This window comes from Silene latifolia, chromosome Y (assembly GCF_048544455.1).
Source record: "Silene latifolia isolate original U9 population chromosome Y, ASM4854445v1, whole genome shotgun sequence".
Taxonomy (NCBI): Eukaryota; Viridiplantae; Streptophyta; class Magnoliopsida; order Caryophyllales; family Caryophyllaceae; genus Silene; species Silene latifolia.
In genome coordinates, this window is record NC_133538.1 from 379,325,046 (window position 1) to 379,336,766 (window position 11,721).

Genomic DNA, 11,721 nt, shown 5'->3' on the forward strand with positions numbered 1-11,721 from the left:
CTCGACTGAGTGCGGCGTACTCGGCCGAGTATGTCCCATACGCGATTGAGTGCGGTGTACTCGACCGAGTATGTCCCATACTCGACCGTGTAGTGCATCTGACATCGTGTTAGTATAAAACACGGAGGCTAAAACGAAATTCATTTCCACGATACCTTTTTTTTTTTCTAAAACTTAATTTCATCTCTCCCAATTCTCTCATCTCCCTCTACTAATTACGAGTTAGCCTCGAACACTAATCCGGGAAGGGAGATAGCTTATGCATGAAGTCATCGAGTCGAGTTGTCGCCACCGTCGGCATCTGTCTGTTCTTCAAAGTGAGTTTGTCAATAATTGTCTATCTTTCAGTCGATCTTGAATAGCATGGTAATAGGGTATGATTGTTGTTCTTCGGATATGATATGGACTCTTGCTTGGCGTAGTATAATTGATGCATTTTTATGGAATGGCGAAAAGGTAGGGTTTCCCTACTCAGTCGACTGTATAATTGATTATATGACGTGATTGTGATTGATTGTTGGTAATATGATTATGATTGTGGATTGTGATTACATTGGTTTTTCGATTGATTGTGGAGCCATTTTTGGGATATGGTTCCAACCCCATGTTCGCCCCTTGTTGGATTCATCACAAGGGGGTGTGCACATTAATAATCTAGGATTCGCTCATTGCGATGAGCAGGGCTTAGGTGGCAAGGTTGCGGTCTTCACTGGCGCTGTGGGTTTCCCGTTGCGATGGGAACCTGGCAGGGCTGCACATTTTGGTGTGTAGTCGGTTATTGGTAACTCTTGGAGGTTCGAGGATTGTTTGGTTACAGTTTGTTTGGTCTGTGTTATTGTGAGTTCTTATTCTTAGTTGTGCAGTTGACTGACCCCGTTTATTGTTTTCAAAACTGTGGTGATCCATTCGGGAATGGTGAGCAGTCGGCTTAGCAGGTATTGGATGTTGATGTAGCATGCGGGATATGGATGGGGCAGAGTCATCACACTTTCTTTAGCTAGCTTCCGCTATCACCTTATACTTTAGTTTTTCATCTCATTTCATTTCGGAGTTGTAATTTGGTTTTGGTTTGGTTTGTAATATTGCTCTTGATTAAACAGTATTATACCTTTAATTGTTCTTTAATGGTCTTCTTGATATACTTACCTAGGGCAACCGAGATGGTAATGCCCTTACTTATTGGGGAAGGTCTTGATAAGGCTCATTGGTAAGCGGGGGTGTTACAGTTACACCATGTCTGAAGTTGATACACCCAAGTTCAGCCCAATACACATGTAGGAGTAAAAAGATACACCCTACGAACCCTAGTCGTGCCTTGCCTGAAGTGGATACACCCATAAGGCTTAGAAAGGCTTCCAAACATCCCCTCTTCATTTATAATTGGTTTCGCCTCTTAACTCGATCTCCTATTTCTTCTATAAATGCGTGAAATACTAAAAAATCTAACAAATCCGTGAGTAAGGCCATAAATGCTTATTGATCATAGAGCAAAGGTATTTAGCATAAAAATGCTTCAAAATTAGGGTCAAGCTAAGGGTTTTTAATCAAATTAATAGGGCGATAATTTAGTTGTCGGGTAGAAAGAGTGTACATTCATTATGCACTGCTATGTCATTGATGGGATTAAAAGATGTGGTAGAAAAGATGGGAATTCACATGATCCGGAAGGGCGATGCTATTAGTGACCAAACAATGGAGCCCGAGCTTTATGATCAGATTAGGAAGAAATATTTGCTTGATTCTAAAATCCAGGAGTGGAAGGAAGGAGTGGAAAAGGGTACCACATCAATATTTTTGATCCATGCGGATGGGAGAGTTTGGTTTAATGATAGATGGTGTGTGCCAAAGGATGACGAGTTGAAAAAGATCATCATGACAAAGGCTCACTGTACACTTTATTCGGTATATCCGGGAAGTGACAAGCTATATAAATATTTAAAGAAAACTTTTTGGTGGCCGGGGATGAAGAAAGAAGTAGCTGATTTTGTTGCTAGATGCTTGACTTGTCAGAGAGTCAAGGGAGAACAGCGATGGCTGCAAGGTAAGATTCATTCACTTAAGGTACATGATTAGAAGTGGGAGTCTATATCTATGGACTTCATTGTTGGATTACCAAAGATATAGCGAGGTAATAATATGATTTGGGTGATCGTTGATCGGTTAACCAAGTCAGCTCATTTTATTCCCATGAAAGATAGTTGGAGTAAGATCGAATTGGCAATAGCTTATTAGAAGAATGTGCTGAAGCTATATGGGGTACCAAAAGCTATTGTGTCGGACCGTGATGCAAGGTTTATTTCTCGATTTTGGCAAAAGTTGCAGTAGTTGATGGGGACTACATTGAAAATGAGTACGACTTTTCATCTAGCAACTGATGGGAAAACTGAGAGAACTATTAAGACTTTGGAGGATATGCCGCGGGCTTGTGTGATGGAGTTTGGAGGTACTTGGGAAGATCGCCTTGATTTGATAGAGTTTTTTTACAACGGCAGTTACCATACGAGCATCGGGATTACACCATTCGAGGCATTATATGGGAGGAAGTGTAGGAGCCCAGTCTGCTGGGATAACAGTTCAGAGGCGGTGGTTTTAGGACCACAAATGGTATGAGAAATGATTGAACAAGTTCACTTGATTCGGCAAAAGATGAAGACGGCGCAGGATCGACAAAAGAGCTATGAAGACTTACATCGCCGCGATATTGAGTTTCAGGTGGGTGACAAAGTTCGTTTAAGGGTGTCACCTATGCGTGGGGTGATGAGATTTGGCAAGCGAGGGAAGTTGAGCCAAAAGTTTATAGGCCCTTATGAGATATTAGATAGAATTTGTGAAGCGGCTTATAGACTAGGTTTGCCATCAGCTTTGGACCGAGTTCACAATGTGTTTCATGTATTATAACTTCGGAAGTATATTAGTGACCCATCTCATGTGCTAGAGGTTGAGATAATTGAGTTAGATGAAGTACTCACGTATGTTGAAGTGCCAAAGGAAATCTTGGATCGCAAGGTGCGAAAGACGAGGAATGGTGTGACTACGCTACTCAAGGTGTTATGGTCTAATCATAACGTGGAAGAGGCTAAGTGGGAACCGGAAGAGGCGATGAAAGAGCGATATCCACATCTTTTTGAGCAGGTATGTTTGGTTACGGGGTCGTAAACTTATTCTTTTAAGGAGGTAGGAGATGTTTGCATACATTTTGAGTCGGTTTCGTATATGTGTTTGAGTTGGTTTTGGTTTTGGGGTGTTTTGTCCATCTTTTGTCATGGTTTGGTACTATTTTGGGTTGTTTTTAGTTTTTTTGGGTGGTGGTGTTGGTAGGTATGCTTGTTATACAAGTATGAGTATGAACTTTGAGGACGAAGTTCGTTTTTAAGAAGGGAAGGCTGTAATACTACGCGTTTTTGGACTTTGTGTATTCGGTCGAGTGGGTTGTACTCGACCGAGTATGGTTGACCAAGTGATTAGTATATTTCTGTCAGGCTTCTGCCTGGATGTCACTCGACCGAGTTGGTGAGACACTGATAATAGGGATTTTATCGTCGTCTCCCAATCAAAAACAATTTATAAACCCAATTAAAGTAGTATTTAGTCGGGTGTCGAATAACACAAAGATGGCGGGGGTGTATACTTAGTCCGTTTAAGTCCCAATTTAGCCTAATAAATGAAGGAGGTGTAATTAATGGTAAACTAAGATGCAATTAAGGAATAAAATTAAACTAAATGAAATTGTAATTGATCAATATGAGAAAGACTAGAGCTTTCGGGTTCACTCGGGTCATTGGGCATGAAACAAGGCAAATATGGGGAATAGGTGATTCAATTAGTCAAGGAATTATGCCTAATATCTTAGGACACCTAGAATTCATTAACCAACTATCATATGATTAACTAAAACTCATCACACACATGCACAAAGATCATCTAATAGTCTACACACCAAGATTGTTTATCCACTAGTATAGACACCAAGACAACCAAACATGTGAGAAAATACTCAAACTTTCATAGGAGTAATTCTACAAACACTTCATGTGCAAGAAAGTGACAACCATTAAAAACACTCAAATCCTTATAATTCTAACCCAAAATCATACCCATTATAGACCCGAGATCCCCCTAAGCCCTAAAGGAGAACTACTCACACATGTTTAGCAATGAAAAACCAACAATAAGAAGGAACAAATTACAATTAAGTGTGGTAAACATGATAAAGATTGTAACTTTGAGTGAATAATAATTAACCAACATAAGAAATGTAAACTAATGAAAATAAACATAAATAAAAGGTGAGAATTATACCATATAAGAAGAAAGTACCAAGCTTGGATAATAATGGAAGATGAATTTCTTCTTGTCTTCCAAATACAACCCAAAAGACTAAATGTATACTATTAAGAAATGAAGAACTTGCATAAACAAAGGAAAAATTAAACTAATAATTAAAGAAAGATTACAACTTTTTATTGAATGAAAATGAGAGAAAATATTAGGGTTCTACAATATTGAGAGAGAATAATAATCTAGTCTAATTTCTAGTCTATTTTTCTATTTTCTAATATGGTAGTGTGTTTAATGTGGTGTGTTCTTTTTATACTAGTCTAATAATAACACAACTAATAATAATATTAATAATCTAATAATAATAATAATTATTATTATAATTATAATACTCCAACCTAACTACCACCCCTCAAAGTCACGATCCAAACAAACATATCAAAAGGGGAAGGGGATTACTAATCGTGCAAAATGCGGTGAGAGGTGCCCAGCCGGCTCGCCGGCCGCCGGCTGTGCACTAGCACAAAACCCGCTGGAAAATTGAGGTAAAATTGATAGAATTTAGAGCCGGTGAGGGTGTCAGCAGACGGTTGACCGGCTGAGAGCCATAGTGAGATTTTGTTGCGGAATGAGAGCCGGTGAGGCGGCAGCCGGTTGGCTGGCTGAGGGCCACTTGTTTCCAATTGACTAGATTTCGATTCCAAGTCCGTCATTGGTGATTCAACTGATGGTGCGAATCGATGTTGGTGGCGGATCTGAACTGGGCTCGAGGAGTGCGCGATGCAGATGGTGGATGAATTGGTGTTTGCGGATGAATGGTGATAAATGCAGGTGAATGGTGATGGCGGTTGTGAATCGTGAAGATGATGATGGTGAAATTAAATGGTGATGAGGAGATGCAGGGTGTTGGTCAGGTGGTTTTATGACGATGGTGATGAGTATGAGTATGAAGGGAGGTTGAAGACGATGTGCAGGAGTTGGGGTTGGTGTGTGGTGATGTTAATGAATGGCGATGGGTTGTTGATGGAGATTGGTGATGTCGGGTTATTGATGTTGTGACTATGATGGTTGATTTCTGGGTTCAGAACGTTTAGGGAGGTTGGGTTGAGGTTGAGAAGGAAGGGCTGGTGCGGGTTTGAGCTGCTGCTGCTGTTGTTAAGGAGGTCGGTTTCTACGCTGTTGTTCTCGAGTAATTTTGGCGAGTCAAGGTGATTGGAATGGTGATGATTGAAATGAACGATGATGATGAAACACGATAAGGATGGATTGATAATTGCCATTGTTGGTGATGGACCGTGGTAATGCTAATGCGGGTTAAAAGGATAGTGATGAACTGACGATGGTGCTAGACAGAGTCAAGGATTGACTTTCTATTATTCATCATCATTCCCTTTAATTTGACTCGGCCTTAATCCAATCCGCTTCACTTGACCTTTCTTTTATTCACGAACTCGAATCCTACATAATTAAATAACACAAAAGCAAAGCATTATTTATATAACATTTATAATAAAACCAATATATTAATAAATATATAAATATTTATTCATGATAGATAAAATCGAATTATTAAATATTAATATTATTAAAATCCGACTAATTATTAAATATGACTAAGATAACTAATTATTATAAATTAGTAAATAAATGAGCTATTAAGTCATTTAACGCACACAAAATTGAGTTGAATAAGAGTAAAAGTATGGGTAAAATACGACTAAAATGATAATTATCAAATCTCCCCACACTTAAACCTTACTTGTCCTTGAGTAAGCTCATTAAATTAAACTAAGACCCGTAATATAAAAGGATTAGATAAACTAATAATATCCGATGAAAGGCAATTAACGGGCCTTCTTCGTCCCTTCAACTCACAACGAAACACAATGAGGTATGTGCTTCCTTGCAAGGCTAGTGGGGGCTTGCGGAAAATTTAGGCACATCCAACACTTAAGCACGTAATCAATCATAAGATGCATCAATCAAAAAGTCAACCGCTTTCCTCATCTAAGCGGAGGGTTTGCTTTGAAAAATTAAAGGTTTTGGTCGGGAGATACCGTCTCATAGTCTCGGCGGGGTGTTAATGCCCTAGTGGTGGCTCAAGAAACCTCAATATGACAACCAAATGCCTAGGAAACAAATTCAAAGGCGGAAAAGGAGGAAATTAAGCCTAACCTTCAAGATTGACTCAACCACACAAGATTCGACCAAATTGACCCATGACTAAGGGGACCTAGACTACCGACTTCCTCACGGTTTTCACTAGTCTCTCATTTTATTTTTAGAACGGGTGATTTTTTTGTGCCAAAAAGTAACCAAAATTACTCAACTACTCGACTCGTGAGACACGCCCGCAACCTAACATGGAAACCTCTCCTACAAGACCATTAAACGAGATGCAAAAAGGGAAAAATATGCATAGAAAGAAACAAGGGTTGTAACGGGGCTAGGTGACGGGACGAAATGGGGTTGGTGCAAGCACCATTTTAGAAAAATGTGGCGGTACACATCAAGAAGTTGTCAAACTTCCATTTCTTCCACTTTATTGCAACAAATGAGTAACGTCTACACCCTAACAAAAATTGGTTTGCCGAATTTATGGTAACATTGTGTAAACCCGGCTCACTTAGGAAAAATATCAAGTCCCCCTTTATTCTTGCAACGCCTTTTTTTTTTACTCCATTGATGAAAGGAGTGTTGCTTGGCTTTTTCTCATCAAACAAAGTATAAGTGAAATTTTTTTTCCTTTTTCCTTACATTTTTCTTCTTTTCTATTTTCTTTTCTTTTCTTTTTCAAAACATCTTTATTCAAACCAACCAAATAAAACCATTATCCCGACTCACTCATCAACTAAGGTTCAAAACACCCTTCTTCATACAACCAACAACATGTAAGCAACTTTCTTGATAAGGAAAGGTTGTTTATGGTATGTAGCTAGTTTTGTAGGTGCCAAAAGAGAGGTTCAAGCTAAAAAGGGGTTAGCAAAATAGGACCTAGTCTAAAGGGTCTAAAAATTAGGCTTATTTGGCAATGTGAGGGTCAAGAATCAAATGCAACTAATTATTTCAAAATATGCACACAAATGAACATCTCATGGTCTAAAAAGGAAAGGACGTCATCCTTATGCGTCGTGATGTGACATGCCATGCAAGGAGCCTACTCACACCTAAGGGAGACCGGGCATGGATGTACCGGTCCCAAGGAATCTCTAAACCTCACATGAAAGTAGTTATGTCGAAATCTAGGCCTAGACTACGGTCTTGGTCTCACATGGTGGTCAAAACTTCCCGGTCTAGCCTCATTTCCTGGGTATTTGCAAGCAAATACCCTAACGAGGAGGTTAATGGGTGCAAGCTACAAAAAGGGGAAAGACACGACCTAGACAATTTCATCATAGAGGGTATCATGCTCCCTTCCTAGACCAAATTTTGTTCAAAAATTTATATACAAACTCAATGCAACAAGAAGGAAACACAACACGTATATACATGTGAAGCAAATGCATGCAAGAAATGGACATGAACATAAGGTAAACATGCAACGAGTTGACTAAACCTAGCAGCACATCAATACCAACACAACAATCCAAAAGTTCCCAGAAGGAACATCCAAGACACAAAAATTCTCATCCTCCTTCAAATATGCAAGATATATAAAGAAAGAACGGTAAAGGTCTCGATTCTAAGCATAGTAAGGAGGTGTTAGACCATCTCGCTCTTATTTATGCTTAAGTTGGCTTCTCTTTTGTAATAACCATTCCTATTTTCTTTCCCCTTGTGGATGAATAATAAAGTAGGATGTACTTTCTTGCAACAAAAAAAAAGAACGGTAAAGGAGTAAAAGATTAGAACGAGTTTACCAAGCGACTTCTAGCTCCTTTTTGCCTCAAATTGTCAATGCCTATGCCAAAGGTTAGCCAAACATATATATACAATGCAATATTTTTGGAATTTTTGAATTTTATCGATTTTTAGGCATTTTTATAATTTTCTCAAATTAACAAGTAAATACATACAAATATAGACAATATGCACAAAGTGGATATTTCCCTCCCCACACTTGAAATTTACATTGTCCTCAATGGAACAAAGTATAGGGAGAGAATAGGAAAAATAAACAACATATTTTTGGTGGTTTTTTTTTTTGAATTTTTCGAAATTAAAGAACATGTTTTTGGATTTTTTGGATATTTGAAAATAAATAACATGTTTTTTGTATTTTTAAATGATGGAATTTCCTCCCCACACTTATTTATTTACATATTTCCAATGGAAATAAATGTTTGGAGGAAATTCGGAAATGAAATACATGTTTTTGTTGATTTATGATTTTTCAAATTTTTAGTGATTTTCAAATAAGTATGCAATGCATGATCTATTCTATATGCGGAATTTAAATATGATGCAACTATACTATATGAATGCAAAGAGAGCTACTTTATATTAGCTCCTTTTCGAATCATGTTACTAAATGCAAAATGCGGTAAAAACTTAATTAAAGAGAAAGAGAATATATACATTGCGGTGGTTCTTAAGTAACTCCACCAAACCTCTTCATTCAAGGACTTAATTCGACCGGGATTAATATCCCGAGATCCCACCAACCTTCCACCATTTTCACTACCAACAAAACAAGAACCTTTCACCCTTGTCATCACATCATGTAACCTACTCACGGCATCTTGAACCTCTTGCCATTTTCGGTTCATTTCTTCTTCAAGCTTTTCCTTAGTCTCTTTGTCGACATTAGGGTCACATACCCTCTTTCCTTTCGATCTCTTCCTCCATCTTTTTGGCTTCTTCTTTTCAATTCCCGGTTTTGATTTTGGAGGGGCATTGGTGCTAGAATTGAACTCGGTTTCCCAAGTCTTGCCCTTTTCCCCACACTTATCTTTAGCATTAACTTCTTCTTCAAGGAACTTAGCCGGGGACTCATCATCAACTTTCGGCTCACAAGCAATCAAGATTTATATGTTCTCATCTTCATTCTCATGGAGTTCTAAAGTTTCCACGGCAAACATGTTTTGAACCACAGTTTTCTTTGAAGCATGTGGTAGCTTGAATTCAACTTTTTCCTCCACAACTTTGAATGACAATAGTCCCTCTTTGACATATATGGTATCTCCTCCCGTGGCCAAATATGGCCTCCAAGAATGACATGAGAGCGTCTTCCCATAGGGATGTCCAACACAATAAAATCGGTAGGAATTAAAAGTTTACCAATTTGTACCATGATATCCTTGAGAATTCCATTCCGAGATTTGATTGTCCCGTCAGCAAGCTTGATTGTAATGGAAGTGCGGGCTAAGTTTGGAACATTCAGCCTCTTCACAAGGGCAAGTGGTATAACACTCACACTTGCCCCTAAGTCACACAAAGCACTATCTACCTTTTGGTCACCCACGGTACATGGAATTGAGAAACTCCCGGGGTCATCAAGTTTGACGGGGATTTCTTTAGATTTGACCACATTGCACTCCTCACTTGAGGCATTAAGCACATGGCCACCAGTGTCCACTCTTCTAGAAATGACTTCTTCAAGGAATTCGGAGTAATGAGGCATATCCACAAAAGGTGGATTGGAGGTTTCCATTTTCATTATCAAGTCCATAAATTTTTCATACCGTGAAGTGTTATTTGCTCCTTCTTGCTTGGCCAAAGAGTGTTCTTCTACCATCACTATCTCTTCTTTTTCCGGGTTCTTCTCAACTTCTACCCTCACATTTGGTGCTTCCACAATTTCTTCAAGCACAAATTCTTCACTCATAGTGGTTGGTGTAGTCATAGCCATCTCTCCCTTATCCGGGTCGACTTCAAAATCTAAGCTTGTACCATGAATTGTCATTATTTGCTCAAGCACATATCCTCCCATGCTCTCTTTTTCGGGCTCATGGTCAACTTCTTGGAATGTTTCCATAGTCATGGAAAAGGGAGTAGTGTATGATAACTCCTCTTGACTTGGCAAATCAAACCACTCTTCTTTTTCCTCTTCAACTCCAACCATGATATCATTAACTTCCTTTGCCTTCATAGGGTCCCTTGGATTTTGCCCTTATCTTAGGAATACACCCGGTGGTTTTTGAGAACTCATGAGAGCTTTGGAAGCCACTTTAGCTTCAAGACTCTTGATTTGGTGTTGGGTATTACTTGCCAAATCCCCTATCAACTTCACCAAGTTGTCATATTTATCATCTCCCATGGAATTACTAGCTTGGGGTGGTGGCACTTGGTTGAAAGGTTGGTTGAAAATTGGAAGAGGAAAGCCTAATCCTTGTTCTCTAAAGTTGGAATTTTGGTTGTTCCCTTGGTACCCTTGATTTTGCCCTTGGTTGTATCTTTGATTATTGTTGTATCCTTGATTGTTCCAATTATTGTTGTTCCATTGATTAAATCCTTGACCAAACCCTTGGTTGGCTTGGTTTCCTTGGTAAAAGTTTTGATTACCTTGGTTCCCTTGGTTACCTCCATAATCTTGGTATGTTTGAGATTGGTTGGCAAAGTTTTGGTTGGATCCTTAGTTGTTGTTGAATAAGGGCCTAGGTGGACGGTTGGAGAAATTGTTAAATGCTTGGAAAGCATTCACCTCTTGCACATTGTTCCCATCAAAGTTGTTATGGTGGTTATTTGCACATACTTCATAAGTGTGACCCATACCTCCACATGACTCACAAGTTGATCTTTGCATCACTTCTTCCATGGATGGTCCATGAGATATGGTAGTTTGGCTCACTTGGTTCACTTGCTTCTTCTTACTCAACTCTTCAAGCTTCTTGGTGAGCATATCAAGCTTAGCATTGGTTTCCACATTCACTAAGAATTCGGGAGGGTGCTTACTTCTTCTCAAGATATTCACTCTTGTGCCATAGTTTGCCTCGGAGTCCACCATTTTCTTGATTAGAGTAGTGCCCTCCTCATCACCCAAATGACCGAATCCTCCTCACGCGGAGGCATTCACCATTTATTTTGTTCTTGGCAACAAGGTTTGGAAGAAGGTTTGGGTGACATACCAATACAAAATCCCATGGTGAGGGCAACTAGCGATAAGGTCTTGATATCTATCCCATGCCTCACCCATGGATTCTCCATGCTCTTGATGGAAAGTATGAATCTCATTTCAGAGCATGGCGGTCTTTGATGATGGATAATACTTGTCTAGGAACGCCTTGGCTAAGGCATACCATGTAGTAAATGTGTCCGGAGGATGCACATTCAACCAACGATCCGCCTTGCACGTTAGAGAAAATGGGAGTAACATCATCCTTAGTGTATCTTTGGATACCCCATTCTTTTTCATCATAGAGACTTTCCTCTGGAACCTTCTTAGATGATCATGAGCATCCTCTTCAATGTGTCCTCCAAATAAGTCTTCTTCAATCAACCCCACTTGGGCGGGGTGCATCTCAAAGTTGTTGGGAGCCAAGGTGACGAAATTTATTGGGTTAC

The 11,721-nt window shown here is 39.3% G+C and overlaps 1 protein-coding gene and 1 non-coding gene across 2 annotated transcripts; both read left to right on the plus strand.

The window, feature by feature from the left end:
* Positions 1-1,608: 1,608 nt before the first annotated feature.
* On the plus strand, positions 1,609-5,139 carry LOC141631928 (uncharacterized). The gene is made up of 5 exons (XM_074444535.1): positions 1,609-2,041; positions 2,369-2,604; positions 2,713-2,848; positions 2,936-3,132; positions 5,110-5,139. The coding sequence occupies exons 1-5, from the start codon at positions 1,609-1,611 to the stop codon at positions 5,137-5,139; spliced, it is 1,032 nt and encodes a 343-aa protein (XP_074300636.1).
* Positions 5,140-11,294: 6,155 nt separating this feature from the next.
* LOC141635491 (small nucleolar RNA R71) lies at positions 11,295-11,401 on the plus strand. Its single transcript, XR_012540175.1, has one exon. It is a non-coding gene; the product is annotated as a small nucleolar RNA R71 (small nucleolar RNA).
* Positions 11,402-11,721: the final 320 nt, after the last annotated feature.